Consider the following 16,168-nt stretch of genomic DNA (forward strand, 5'->3'; position numbering starts at 1 on the left):
TATGCTCTCAGAGCAGTACTGTCCAGTTTTATCCATTCACATGAAGAGAGACGCACATTAGTGAATGATGTTCTAAGCAAGGGATTCTTTGCTTTCTCCTCTTCCATTTTGCTTCCCTACTCCCACCCCTCTCTTGTCATCTAGATTGTAACAATACCAACACAATCTGCTGTCATCATCAGAAGCACAGAGAAAAAGCCCAAGACAGAAGAGTGTGAGCAGAGCTGGCAACAGTCACAGAAGGCTCTGGCTGTGTAGTAATTAGGAAGCAAAGAATGAAGTAGTAGTAATCCAGGAAACAGTACAGAAGACCGTCCTTAAAATCTTTATAGGCTGATTGGATCCTCAATTCATTAGCACTGATTTTAGAAAGACTTTTATTTATTGAGGCATGCAGAGTGGGGATAGTAGATATTTAAAAGGGGATAAATAGAGCAAAGGAGTAAGAGACACAAAATTTTAAATACCAGAATAGCTGAAACAAATTGAAATTATAAGAAATAAACCTTTTTAAAGAATAAAGGCAACTAATACCTAAGATAATAACAACACACTTGATAAAATTCTTATGGAATTAACTTTTTTACAAAAGTTCTGTGAAATAAGCCTCAAAAATACACTCATGTCAAAATCAAACACAGAAATTCCCTTCTGGTGTACTCTTAGCAAACCTCTCCCAAACAAAACCAAGTTACATTTTAAAAATACTCCCTAAAATGTTAGATGACAAGTACTTCTCTATCTTGGCTCTACAAAATTACTAATTGGCATGTACAACAAAATAGAAAAATGCTTTAAACCAGGGGTCCTCAACCCCTTGTCAGTGGCCTGTTAGGAATCAGGTGGCACAGCAGGAGGTGAGCCGTGGGCTAGCAAGGGAAGAGTCACCTGCTGCTCCCATTATTTTTATTACCTCCAGAACCTTCGCATTTCCCCCACCCCACCTCAGGGATAGGAAAAAAAATTGTCTTCCATGAAACAGGTCCCTGGTGCCCAAAAGGTTGGGGACCACTGCTTTAAATCATGTGTTTAAGTTAACAACTGAAAATTGTTCAACAAAGAACAGAGAAAAATAAAAGAGCATGACAGCTTGAGTACATTGCTGCTGCTGCTAAGTTGCTTCAGTTGTGTCCGACTCTGTGCAACCCCATAGATGAGAGCCTACCAGGCTCCCTCGTCCCTGGGATTCTCCAGGCAAGAACACTGGAGTGGGTTGCCATTTCCTTCTCCAATGCAGGAAAGTGAAGTTGCTTAGTCATGTCCGACTCTCAGCGACCCCATGGACTGCAGCCTTTCAGGCTCCTCCATCCATGGGATTTTCCAGGCAAGAGTACTGGAGTGGGGTGCATTTGCCTTCTCCTGAGTACATTGCTGCTGCTGCTGCTGCTGCTGCTAAGTCGCTTCAGTCGTGTCTGACTCTGTGAGACCCCATAGACGGCAGCCCACCGGGCTCCCTCATCCCTGGAAAAGGTCCTCCCAATTACCTTTTCAAGGTAAAACATGGAAGAACAGTGCATTTCCCCCTAAAATCATAATTACGCATCAGGATTTTTTTAAGAGAAATGTGACAGGAGAATGACTCACCTGTGGGACCACATTCTGTACGTATGTTGGTGGATGCTGCTGCTTCTGCTGAACAGCACTTTCTATTGCTACTTTAGCTACAGTGCTTGGATCTGCTCCTGCTGGCACCGCAACCATCGTTGCACTGCAGCCAGCATTGTTGGGGTCACTGATTGTAACAATTCTAACTCCCACTTTATTTGGAATTCCTGTGACTGTTTCCCTATCATTATCCTCTGCTGGCCTCTTTACAGTTTTGCATTCTGCTGTGCCATTTGTAGACCGAACGTCAGACAACAGGGCAGGAGAATGGGACACTCTTGATCCTGAGTGGGGAACGGCTATGATTTGATGCCCCTGTATAACAGAGGTTGCAGAATGTGGTGAGACAACTACACTTGGGCGTTGCTGAGGCACATCTGAATTCAAACTTGAAGCTAGAGGTCCATTAGGCAAATCAGTACCACTAAACTGCTGTGTTGCCACATTTGAGGCCTCCTGTATACTGCTCACAGATGGTGAAACACCCAAAGTTAATATAGGTCCATTAGAAGTTCTTTCTAGTTGATCACCTTTGGCAGTATCTTGCTGAGTGGCATCTAAAGTCCCTTGTGGTTCCATTGGAGATATCTCACCATTTCCTACATGATTGGAAGTTTTGTGATTTGGAATGTTTTTGCTTAAATGAGAACCATCTCCTTTATCAAAATCACAGATTCCATTAACTAGAGGTTTTTTCAAATCACTTTTAATATCCTGCATGTCCATTTGTTCTGAGTTCTGTTTTCCAGATGCTCCATTCTCACCTAACTCTAACGATGGCCCATTACTGATTAGTGAGCACTGATTAGCCTCACTTTGAATTTTCCCTGAGTTTGAAGGAGGTAGACTTGAGTCACTGTATTTTCTCCCATTTAAAAGACTTCCCACCTGCATTTCATTTTCCTTTGTATCCCCATTGCTGGTGTTTGTGGTTCCTCGTCTGCAGGACGGGTTCTCCATGACTTCAATTTTACGTTCATGAACATGTAAACCTGTTGCTTCTTTTGCTTCCTCCTCCTTTTGGCAAATTATTTTATCACCTTTGAATGGGGGAGTAGCAGTGGTACAAGATGATTGTCCAGCTGGAGATGCTTGAGTGGCTGGAAGCGTTTGCACCTGAAGTCCAACTCCTGCCTGGGTCCCGCTCATGGTAATTCCTGCTGGAGCAATGAGCTGAGTTGTATTTCCCTGACTCACAGTTGCAGTTGCAAAACTTGTATTTGGCACAACTGTTATGGTTACCTGGTTGCCAGAAGTCCCTTGGAAAATGGTTGCTGGGCTATTTGAAATCAGCGGGCCTGGCAATATTTGTAAGTTCGAGATGGGCACGGTTTGCACTCCCCCAGTGGGTGGCATTGCACTTTGGACCAACTGAACATTTTGCTGCCCAACCAATAGCTGCTGAGCTGGAGTTTGCCCTTGCACTCCAAAACCTGCTGCTTGGTTATTGGCCACCTGGTACACCACCTGAGGACTAGGAGCTCTTGCATTATTTGGGGGAGGAATCTGTGGAGCTGGGAGAATAAGCTTACCACCGGGAGTTGAAGGACCACGCTTTGGAAGCAGCAACTGTTTTATCAGACTCGACTCACCAGAAGCAGGCTGACCAACTCCTGCATTCGTTTGCTGTGGTTGAACTTGCATCTGTACTTGTTGTGGCTGCTGAACTTGTACTTGTACCTGTTGTGGAGGTGCTGGTGAATGCTGCTGCTGTTGCTGCCTTTTCACAGACAGCATTTGACTGACAGTAGGAGGTGGTCCCTGTGGTTGAGGGGTGGAAGAAGATGACATGGCAGTAGGGACCTGGTTAGTAGTAGCTGGGACAGGTGATGGTGAGGAAGATGGAGTAATGCTTGGTTGTCCAGTTAGCTGAACTGCCTGGCCAGCTGGAAGAGCTGCTGGATTAGCAAGAACAATTTGGTGAATGGCTGGTGCATAAGTTTGACCTTGTTGAGCTGGCTGGCTTACAATCACTACACTTTGTTGGGGTGGCTGCTGTGGCTGTTGAATAGGCTGTTGTACCACTGTTGATGAAACTTGCTGAGAAGGGAGAGGTTTTGGTGCAATGTTTTGAAACCCTACCCTTGAGGGTTGTGGACTTGGGACACCAGCAATGGTAACCATTTGTCCTGTAGCTACCTGAAAATTCTGTACTGAAGTTGCTGAGACAATATTGGATGTAGAAGTCGTTACATACTGTGGGGGTGCTATGATAACAGTGTCCTGTGGCTGGCTACCAGCTGATGTCTGCTGAGATGAAGTTTGTACAGGTTGGGGTGATGTGGTGATTAACTGTTGACCCTGTGAAACTGTAGAAGTACATGCTGGTATGTTCTGAACTCTGCCAAATATATGACTCTGTGGGACAGCTTGCTGAATCACTGTAACAGGAGTGCCAGAAGGTATCTGCCCCGGTACCACCGTGTGTAATGGAGACTGCTGTGGAATTACTGATGGATGGTGAAGCAGTGTCTGGGAATTTACAACTGTAACAGGCTGTGGCCCTGTACTATGATTCTGAACCACAGAACTCTGTGCAGCTCCTCCTCCCACAGCAATACTAACAGGAACTGCTGTCTGGGGTATAGAGTTCTGGATTACTGTAGCCTTGACGACTTCACAAGGAATTGGAGCTTTATTTTGAATGACGGTCACCGGAGCATTTTGCTGCTGGTGGGTATGAACTGAAGGATTTGGTGGAATTCTTGAAACAGTCTGCGCCACAGTATGAACACCTTGTACTGGAAAAGACATTTGTGTTGCAGTCAAACTTGAAGATTGGTTGGTAACAGGAGTCCTCTGAAAATGGTTTCCTACAGTTTGTGGTCCATGAGGGATTCCTGAAAATATAAGGAAAAGTTAAAATTCACAGTGAAATGACTGAAAAGCAGCATGTAGAAATTATTTTACTTAATTTTAAGAGAAAACAGTTTTACGAAATTAACAACTCTGCATTTTATGAATATGATAAAATAGAATAAGAAATAAAATGTTACTGAAAAACAAGGACAAGTCATACATCTTAAATGTATATAATACATGTTTTCATTTAGCTTTATTAAATTGACAATATTTAATCACAATAAAAATTAATACCTGCGGGTGAAGGACTTGGAGATACATCAGGTACAGAATCAACACGAACAACGGGAGTAGAAACAGGTTGCTGCTGATAGTACATCTGAATGGGAAGTGGGATAGCCCTACGTTTTACTCCTACTACATGAATATGCGCCTGCCCATTGTTACTGGAATCCTCCACTCTCTTCACTGTATGATTTGGAAAGACTGTTCTGTAAAGTACACACACATTCAATTTTAATAACTAGCACATTAACAAAAACCACTAAATTCTAACAATGTTTACACAAACAGCAACAGTATATTCACTGCTACTAATATATGAACCAGTATGAATCATATATTCTACAAGGAGGGGAAACAAGGAATTAAATATTAATTAAAAGATCAATTCTCCAATTTCAAAAATCATTATTATTAACATTGTAGGGTTAAAACAATTCTACTATATATGTAATTAATAAAAAAGCTGCATCGAGTCAATGCCTATTTTATGAACTTTGCAAAATAACAAAAAGTCACGATGTTTGAAGATAGAGCTCAGTCACAGACTATTATTCAAGATTTAAAAGGGCAAACACTATGTCTTTAACACATATAAATAGCAGGAAAAACGTAAACTTAATTTCTTCCTTTTCTTTCTTTGATAAACCTCAGAATGTTTAAACAGAAACACCATGTTTGATATCAAAATTCCCTTGAATTTAAACTTCTACCACACTACAATCTAACCATACAAAACTTTAAGCAGTGGAGACATTCAAGACTAGGTAGATAGTTGGTATGTCTTCCCGGGTAGCTCAGCTGGTAAAGAATCCACCTGCAATGCCAGAGACCCCAGTTCAAAACCTGGGTCAAAAGTCCCCCTTGAGAAGGGATAGTCTACCCACTCCAGTATTCTTGGGCTTCCCTGGTGGCTCAGACAGTAGAGAATCTACCTGCAATGCAGAAGACTTAGATTCAATCCCTGGGTTGGGAAGATTCCCTGCAGGAGGGCATGGCAACCCACTCCAGTATTCCTGCCTGGAGAATCCCCATGGACAGAGGAGCCTGGCAGGCTTACAGTCCATAGGGTCCCAAAGAGTTGGACATGACTGAGTAACTAAACACAGCACAGATAGTTGTTATGTTCTCTACAGAGCAAGGGGTATGTAAATTAACTGTAAAGAAATATAAATCCTACCTAAGACATTTATAAAATCCAGTTGATGTTAGGATTCCACCACGAGCCAATTTACTGCAAGTTGATAGGTACTCAGAATACATTTCTGCTCGAGAGACAGAACAATCTGGATTTACTTCAAAATGAGCATTGAGCCTAAAAGAGGAAAAAAAAAATACATGGCATTATGCAATGTACTATAGAGTCTATACTTAACCATTTGAAGGCAATGTGTTATAAATTAATAATCATACCTTATTGATCAAATTTTACTATCTTATGCTATTTGCAAAAATATATGCTAGTTTTTAGGCAGACTAAATCAAATAAAAAGAGATTACTTAATCATTCTTATTTTAGTATAAAAATCATTATCCACAAATATAAAAACCAATATTCACAAATATATGTGAATACATCAGCAGAGATGGTATGCTGGCAATAAATATTCTACAACACATTAATTTTATTCAGTGAATACTCAGGTTCCTGTCTTGTAATAATCAAAATATAACAGAAGCTCCCAATTATGAGTTATTGGTGATGTGAAAAATGAAGGAAAAACAACTAAACTTTTGTTGCTCTTGGATCAAATTTCTTCAGAAAAATATTCTCCTAAAACATTTAACTACTTCTTAAAACAATGATACTTCTCATGCTGCACACTCCCCTTCCCCACCTCAGAGACTCTATTCCTAATTAATTACAAGGTAATTCAAACTTCAGTTTGTCTTTGTCATAAAGTGACTTCAGCTATAAGTTAGGATTGGAGGCCTAGTTAACCATAAAGGACTCTTTCTAGAACTCACTATATATATATACACAAGACAGGCCAACCTACAGCTGTTTCCTATTAACTGAATCAAATGATAATTATGATAAAATAATTTAAAATGCTTCTCTTCTCCTCCTCCCTAGAAATGGCAGAAATAAGAATTTATAAGACCAAGTCTATAACTAACACACACACATTTTACAGTGGATGCAGTACTTATTTTTTCCAACTTTCAAAACTTTGAGTATCGAGTTTTCAAATTGACCAGAAACAAAAACCTGTTTGGTTTCAATATAGAAGGCAAATATTTTCAAATATCATTGGAAGATCTATCAAGTATAAAGCATCAGGTTTAACTATACAGAATATGAAGAAATAGCAAAAAATTAGAGATGTTACCATAAACCTGATTTAAGAAAAGTAGAGAAAAGTGTCATAGGAACACAGATATGAAAGCACCAAAAATATGGAACATAAAGTGACAGGAACATGGAATGGGAGAAAAATGTTAGAGAATGGGAGAAAGGGGAAAGAAATTTTTTAAAATAATACATCACCAAAAAGTGATCTTATATTTCAATCTGTTAATCTTCTAAAGAATTTAAGTTGAAATTCAAAAGCAATGTAGAGGCAATTAGCCATGAAAAAAAAATGAAATCTAACCAATTCTACATTTATTTTTTTCAGGAAGTGGCTGAGATGTGACCAGTCAGTCTTCTCAAGAAAATATTATTTTAAAATTGATATTTCAATGTAGACATACTGGTTATTCTATCATTTGATTAGTTACCTCTTACTACTCACAAAAAGAAAAAATTAACTAGCAATGAACAAGAAATTTTGCTTTTGGTCATAAAGAAGGGACATTTAATAGCAAAATCTGGTTCTAAGAAGTCAGTCCAATTGTTTTAATAAAATATTAAGAAAAACAAATTCTACGACAAATCTTATTTTCTACAAAATCAATGACAATTTTTTAACACAAATTTTACTTGAAAAGAAATGGTGTAATTTAATGAAATTTTAATCAAAGACTATTTTAATTCTGAAGATTCTGATACTTTACTTTCAAACTACTCCAAAATACAGGTGAAGCAATTTTATACTGTTCTTTCTTATATAAATGATATCCTACTCTAACTAGAAAGAAATACAGAGTAAAACATTCTGGATGACTGCTGAAATAATTTCCTTTTCTCATTTGCTTTATTCTTCCCAAGGATAAAGCCTTAATAGAAATAAACCACTTACCACTGACAAGCAAACTTCTCACTATCTATTTCCACTATTCCTGGAGGTGGAGCAACATGCTGTGCTACAACTGCTCTGGAAGCTAAAGAAAAAAATACATTAGCTACATCATTTTTTAAAACTACAGGCCATATTTAGTTCATGATTATGGAACCAATTAATATTCACAATGAATACCTTTTAAAAAGGTCTATAAACATATTGAAAATATAGAAATTTGAGAAAGAAACTTATAATGGAACACATATTGATTATACCAGGCACTGTCTTAGATCCTTCATATGAACTATTTTTTGTTAATCGCACAATCATTCAAATAATATGGATTATTTCACTAATATAAACTCTGTTTTTCCCATTTTCAGTCACTGAGTTTTAACTTGATACTATTAATATCTTTTTAATTCTTCTGTGAGGTGGGTATACATAAAGAAACTAACACTCAACTTGATTAAAATAATTAGCCCGAGGACACACATCACAATGTATCAGTAAACAAGCATCTTTCTCAGATTAGTTACAGAAGCAGATTGCATCAAAAATAATTTCACTTTTGAATTTAAAATATTAACTCTGTAAGTGGCATATATAAAATTTCCAGATATAATGAACAAATAGCCAACTTCTATGTTGGAACTAATAAAAATAAGAAAAACACGGGATAATAGAAATGTGATCATATTACAGTAAGTTTATAATGAAATATGAATCTTACATATTTATAGATTAAAAATTATATTGTTTTACCATTGAATCAGCATTATTAATAATATATGCTTTTTAAACCTACAAAATGTATCTTCTCTTTTTTTCAGGTGACATGTTGGCAAAACTTCTCAGAACCCTCAAACAAAACATAAATTTCTAAATTACTGGAACTAGAAGAGTCCCACAGTCAATCCAATCTGTGAATGATCTGAAGCAATCCTGACCTTTGTCTGGTGAGACCCCAGACTGGGATACACTGGGATACAGCTAACAGCAGCCAGCCACGTTTAAATACTTACTCTCTATTAAACCATTTACATTTACATGATTTGTTTTAATCTCATATATAGTTCTAAATTTCATTGTCCCCATTTTGCAAATGAAAAAATGAAAGCTCAGAGATTAACAAAGAACACATGATGGAGACAGCAGAGCTGAGTATAGCTGGAAAGCCTTCTTTTAGGAGTGCTGACTTTGAATTCAGGTCTGTCACATTTCAGAGGACATACTGTGATATTCTGCTTCTTAACAGAACATCATAATTAGAGTCAAAGGCATTTTTCTTGTGCAACCTCAGCCTATCTTTTTTCTTCTCCTAACTTGATGACAGTTACAGAAAATACCTTTCTAAGGCCTAAGTACATGTAGAAACTTCCCTTTTCTTGATCAATTATACTGTAAGAATATACCCTGCTCTGACTGAAATCTGAATCAACTAATAAACAATTGCAGGAAACATTACAAACTATGTTGAAATTATGAGAAACTTTATAAACAATGCATAAGGAAAAATAATATAGCCACAATTAAATTAAAACTATAAACTAGAAATATATAATTAGTATGAAAGTGGCTACAAACTGAGAATCCTTGTCTTCAGGATACCTGAAGACATTCCAAAGAATACAAAGGGCACTTATACTTTAGATGGAATCAATTTCCAGATTTTCAAAGTTTTGTATATATTCCCTCCTAAAACTGCTGTGCATGAAAAGCAAGACCTCCTCTTTGATGACTGCTCTTTAACCATTTTGGAACAAAGTCTTTACTCTATTAAACATTTTAAGATATGGTTAAATGCAAGACTCTGGAGCCAGATAGGCTGGCTCTAGAGTTCCATCACTCATCAGCTGTGTAACCATGGGCAAGCTACTTAACCCCTCTGGCTATAAAATGGGGCAAAGTAACAGCACACTGACCTCATTGATGGTTATGAGGATTACAGAAGTTAATATGTAAGTCACTTAAAACAATGCCTGGCACATAAAGAGCGCTACATAAATGTTATGATGATGATTGTATAAATACCTCTGGAATACCAACAGGAGGAGTAGAAACATTAGTATCCACAAAACGTGTTTAAACCAAGGTATTAGGGTAAGGATTCAGGTCTATTCCAGTGTTTCACATGTTCTAGTTGAGAGCAATGTACAGCCTTAAATATTGGGTATTCTGGTCCTTTGGCATGTTCTAAATTTGGATATATTATTAATATAAAGTGATGACAATTTCTGCTTAATGTCCTTTCCACCTCCATCTCTCAACTACTACCAAAGAGTGTATTACTTTTTAAGTTAGAATCTTGAGTAAGTAAAGCACACAGAATATTTTAAAGAAATACTGAAGGTAGTGGCATCTTATTTCATTCACATGACAAATTCATGGCAAGTTTAACTATCTTAGAATTCTGAAATAAGGAAGATTTCATGGGAACATAAATCAACATATTTTCTTGGAAAAATAAAGTTGGATTTTTTTCTAAATAACAGAAATTGAGACAAGATACCCTTGATTAATAAAGACTAACTTTATCAGTTAGGTTATGTGGCAGACATTTTCCATAATTGAATGAGGTAAATCTCCAGTGCCAAGACTGACAACAATGTATTCGAGCACATGACAAAAAGCATTTTATCAAAAAACACTGTGGTCATGAAATGAAGACTACTAAAATTTTCCTAACCCAATGGTTCTCAAAGTAATCATGCCCTGACCTGTAGCATCAGTATCGCATGGGAACTTGTTAGATATGAAAATTCTCCAATTCCCCTGAATCAGAAACTCAGGGTATGGAGCCAAGAAATCAGCATGAAAGCCCACTGGGTGACCCTGATGCACCCTCAAGTTGCAGAACCACTATGCTAACACTACCTGAATATATTAGGTTAAACAAGGTGCAGCTAACTGAAAGAGTAGCAACTTTAATTTACACTCATATCTTATTAATATTTTTTGATATGTTTTCAATAAACTTAAAAATAAATATCTACACTAACCAGGCAATAAATAATTTTATAAATCAAGTATTACTAATTCTTTGATTTCAACAAAACAAAGCAGAACTCAACTTTTCAGAAGATCATTAAATATAATTTTAATAATTCTGAAAAATAATAATTTTAAGTTCTACTCTCAACTATTTATTGATATAAACTATTCAATGATGTGAACTTAAATATATAAAAAGGAAAAACATAAAATTAATGCTGAAACTAATTGCAATTCTAGCAAGAAAAAAAATACTCTGAAACACACTAGAGTAATACTTTCCAGAAAACTAGCAGAAAAAGTCTTGTCCATCTCATTACAAGATGCACTTCCAATAACTGCTTCTTTTATTTAATTATTTATAAAAGTTTGTAATATATTTACTATTGTTTTACAGACTGTTTATTATTAAACCTTGTAACAATAAAATAAATTTTTAACACAGAGATTTATAATGTAACAAAATTAAAAAACCTTAAAATTAAAATGTCTATATAGGTATTGATGGATCTGAGTTCAAAGAAAGACGGATAGTATAAAATTTCTAATATTAAGAATACATGTTATTTTTTAAATGGATAATGTTATGTATCAAGATTCCACAGGATATAAAAAGTAAGTATCAGTTTAATACATCACAAAAACATAGTATTTGCAGATAGATGAGAGGAAGGGAGCTAAAAGTTTAAAGACAACCATTCCACTAGAAAACCGTATTAAACAAATGATGGAGAGGAAAGCCAAACTATAAGTGGTAACTAATCAAACAATTCAGAGTTGTCATTCATGATGAGCAAGTAAAAAAGCACTCACCAGCATAAAAATGAACTCTTTTAGGTTCCTAGAGGCCTATTCAAACTTATATCAAATGGCACTACATACACAAGAAACTCTCAATATTTAATTTTATTCCATTTGCCAATGAGGATCAACTCTTAGGCTGGGGGGTGGGTTCACTTGTTAAGGTCACAGGTCAGCAATAAGGCAAAAGGAGTTTTCATGAAAATTACCTCTGAATATTCTTCAAATGACCTATTATTATCAGCATATCACTGATAATTTATTGGTTTCACTCTGTTGAACAGTTTCCCAATGGCCCTCATTAACTTAATATTTTAAATTAATTTAAAAGTTTCTCCTTTGAGGATAAAAAATATATGCCCACTACCCACTTAACTAGCATATGAACGGTTTCATTTCCTTTTCAAGGTTGAGAAACTATTAACATTCTTATCATCGATTCTCCAATACATATGGGCACTTTAACATCTATTGCCTATGGGTGAAAGCTCACTAAAATAAGCAGTCAGAATTACCTATTTATTTCATGCCTTCTATTAAGTTAAATGGACATATGATATAACTCCATTATATGGCAGAGGGGCATAATGGAAATAGGTGATACATATTACATACTTTGCATAGAGTATATAATTTTGATAATATGGGTTACAGTAGAAGAGAGGAAGAGAGACAGGGACCATGATTAAATGAGAGATGAGAAGAACAAGATAGCTGCAGAGAGATGAGGAGGGTCCAAACTGAGTTATCAGTATGGGCAATCAAAAAATTATTTAGGACGACTCAACAGAATTTGGTGATTAAATGAATGTAGTAGTTAAAGATTAAGGATAATGAGGTTCTTGTTTTGATAGTGGGAAAGGTTGAGAATGATCTGAATGTATTTCTAGGCTGAAGAAGCAATTAAAAAAAAGTTTAAGATACAGAAAAGAAGAGTTGGCAAAGACTGGTATTCAGAGTACAAATAGTTAACATCTCTTCCTGAGACAAAGGAAAGAAGGAGAATGAATTTAAATGATAGTAAGTTTATAAGGGAAGGGGTAAGAAGTAGACATTCATGTCACACGAGCTCCCAGAATAACTATAAAGTGTTAAGATCAACTGAGAAAATGAGCATTGTCCATTAAAAAAAAAAAAGGGAAAGAGAATTATCTTGGGAATGGTGAGAGAAAGTGAAAAAAGTGAAAGTGAAGTTGCTCAGTCCCACCCGACTCTTTGCGACCCCATGGACTGTAGCCAACCAGGCTTCTCTGTCCATGGGATTTTCCAGGCAAGAGTACCAGAGTGGGTTGCCATGGTGAGAAAGAAGATGAGGTGAAAGATGGTTTTTGTTAGGACAAATTAAAGAGGAGCGCAAAAAGGCTGAGTGCTAAAATATAAAATAATAACTCATAATGAGCCAGGAGAAAGCAGTCTAAGAACTGAAGGACAGGTCTGAATTCTAGTTAAAAATATTTGAATTAAATACGATTGACTCAAGGGAATGCTAGGAAGGGTGCATGCATTAGCATTTGCGTACATGCACACAGGCTTCCCAGGTGGCTCAGTGGCAAAGAACTTGCCTGCCAATTTAGAAGACAGGGGCTTGACCTGGCTCAGGAAGATCCTCTGGAGAAGAAAATGGCAACCCACTCTAGTATTCTTGCCTGTGAAATCCCATGGACGGAGAAGCCTAGCGGGCTATAGTCCATGGGGTTGCAAAGAGTTGGACACAACTTAGCAACTGAACAAGACACACACATGTCTGATCATAACCTCTGATTCTGAAGGATTTGTTGTAAGATTTAAAAATAATAAAAGCATTATGGTTTTGTATTCTGATAACCACCTGAGAGAACTATAAGGTAATATATGATTAACTTATTCCTGGTCTATCAATTTCTAATGACAAAAATCACAAACCCATTAAGGCACTTAATGCTCTCACAGCTGTGAATAATATTTAATCCCGCACACTACTCTAAATCCTTTTCAACTTCATTTATTTATTATACTATACCTCTTCTGTGCTCACCTTGATCCTGCTGCTCCTGGAATGTATAATATGTAAGAAATTAATGTACATACTCAATTCTCATTTGGCCAACTCTATCGTCAAACATCAGTTCCCTGTACTTCATATTAGATTTATGTGCTGTGTGCTAAGTCACTTCAGCTGTGTCTGACTCTTTGCTACCCTATGGATCGTAGCCTGCCAGGTTCCTCTGTCCGTGGGATTCTCCAGACAAGAATGCTAGAGTAGGTTGCCATGCCCTCCTCCAAGGGATCTTCCCAACCCAGGGATCAAACCCGCATCTCTTTCATCTCCTGCATTGGCAGGCAGCTTCTTTACTACTAGTGCCACATAGGAAGCCAATTTAAATTTATCCTTAGTATTAAATCTTACATACCAATAATCACACTGAAAAAGATTATACAAAGACACCAACCTGGGGCAGATGCTACATGGGTCTGCGTTTGGACTTGCTCTATAGCTTGTGGTCTAATTTCAGATAAAACTTGATGACTGGAACTTGGATGTTCGACAAGTTTTACTGCAGCCAGTGCATCTGGGCCAAACATCTGAATATCCATAGAAACCAGACACACTAACATGTCTAAAACAAATTAAAAATCAACAGTTGTTGGTCAATAATTTTGTAAAACAATGACATCACTGAAAAATATATGCTACATAAAACGCTGCTTCTCAAATGCCAGTTTATGAATCACTATACATCAGAATTATCCATGGATCTTTAATTCTAGATTTTTAGGCTCAATCTCTGAAAACTGATTTGGAAACTCTGGGGTAGATGTTAGATTATCTTCATTTTTAAAAGCATTCCCAAGTGACTTTGATGTGTAGCCAGATTTAGGAACCACTGATATGTAAAGTAGATATTTCTCAATACTTTTCAAGCCAAATCTTTAACTCTGATTTTAGTATTTATACCAAGGAAATAAATAATTTGAATCACTGATGAAAACACTAATGTGACATGTTTTAGTAAGTGTGTTTAAAACTGACAACTCACTAAGAAGGTGAGTTCATTAACAGTACCACTACCAGCACTGACTACTTGAAACACACAGACCTGCTTCCTAGAGAGTAAGACACAGACATCTTGTTGATTTCAAACTCAATATATAGTAACAGAAATAAAGAGGAGAAACAAAGACTACTGATAGCCACGTGCACCCTGGTCACTCTATGATAGAAGTTTTTTTAATTATCTAAAACAGGCAGAAAGAATAACACAAGTATGTCTGAAAGGGTAATGATTCCTCAAAATAAAAAGTAAACCCCAAATAACAACTGTGATTTTTTTTTTACAGCCCAGTAAGTATTTTTCCTCAATAAAGATTTTCTTTTTTGGTTTAGTCTTACCTATGCTCTTTTCTACTTTTGCAATTTTTGTGCAAGCTACATCTCCCATTTCTGTGAGCATATATAGCACCTCAAGTGTTGAGATTACGAGCAGCACATCAGGTAAAGTGAGATGACAAATGATCTCTCTGTATGAGTCCTGATCAACATATTCACAAATCAAAACACCATTATCTTCTGCTTTGCAAAGATTTCCCAAAATTTCCATGCCTGAAAAGCATACATACACAAACATGTATTTGTCTTTTAAAACATGATACAAAGCTTATGTACTTTAGACAGTGAGAAACTTAAGTGAGCACTTACCCCTCATCTTTAAAAATCTATCCCTTGACATTAGGCATTTTGTAACAGTATGAAACATCAGGTGAGTAGTTTTGAAATCAACAGGATCCAATAAAAGCTGAAAAAAAAAGAAAGGACACTACTGTTGAGAGAGGCTTCATCCAATTTATATCCAAATACATATTTCAAATTGAATGAAAATGAATAGAACAACATTGTATAATTTAAAAAATGTAATGACTGTGAAAATAGCCATCAATAAATCTGGAGCATCATTTCAAATATTTTTCTCCACACAACTGTGTAATACCACTTTAGGCAAAAACTATATGTAAGCATTTAATATTCTATAATTATGGCAAATAGAATAATCCCACATCCTAAAGTTTTAAAGTAAATATTCTGCCAACTATAAAAACTGTTTTAAGGTTCTGTCACATGCTTACCTCAGCTGCAATATTTCCTAATGTGTCAAGGCCTAATTGCCTTAGAGATATAAAATGACTATGTGCAGAAAGTAATAGGAAACGGAGACAGGTACGATTAGCTGCCAAGAGCTTAACATTGCCCTCCTCAAAGGAAAGATTTCGCAAAATCACTGCAATCTGAAGTACCCGTTGTCCTTCAATATCATTAATGCCCAGCTTTCGAGGTGGATGAAATAAAGATTCCCAAATCCATTCTCCTGATGTACCTTCTACAACAGAAGAAAACATAATTTACTTATATTGATATTGTACTATTATTGATATTTCAAATTTATTTAAAAATACTTCCTCATTGACTTACCATGAGACTTGTTTCTGTCAGATATGAGGTCACGTACTTCATTATCATCAACAATGTCTTTCCAAAACTGTAA

The 16,168-nt window shown here is 36.4% G+C and overlaps 1 protein-coding gene across 1 annotated transcript in view; it reads right to left on the reverse strand.

Annotated features, from left to right (window-relative positions):
* Positions 1-16,168, reverse strand: part of ARID2 (AT-rich interaction domain 2) — a 202,198-nt gene that overhangs the window by 55,598 nt on the left and 130,432 nt on the right. Inside the window, exons 7-15 of the mRNA XM_018047898.1 lie at positions 16,096-16,162; positions 15,753-16,003; positions 15,328-15,424; positions 15,022-15,231; positions 14,081-14,248; positions 7,875-7,956; positions 5,870-6,004; positions 4,702-4,898; positions 1,585-4,445 (exon numbers count right to left, since the gene is read on the reverse strand). Of these exons, the coding sequence (XP_017903387.1) occupies positions 1,585-4,445; positions 4,702-4,898; positions 5,870-6,004; positions 7,875-7,956; positions 14,081-14,248; positions 15,022-15,231; positions 15,328-15,424; positions 15,753-16,003; positions 16,096-16,162 (4,068 nt within the window). The remainder of the gene's footprint in view (positions 1-1,584; positions 4,446-4,701; positions 4,899-5,869; positions 6,005-7,874; positions 7,957-14,080; positions 14,249-15,021; positions 15,232-15,327; positions 15,425-15,752; positions 16,004-16,095; positions 16,163-16,168) is intronic.

Source organism: Capra hircus, chromosome 5 (genome assembly GCF_001704415.2).
Source record: "Capra hircus breed San Clemente chromosome 5, ASM170441v1, whole genome shotgun sequence".
NCBI classification, from domain to species: domain Eukaryota; kingdom Metazoa; phylum Chordata; class Mammalia; order Artiodactyla; family Bovidae; genus Capra; species Capra hircus.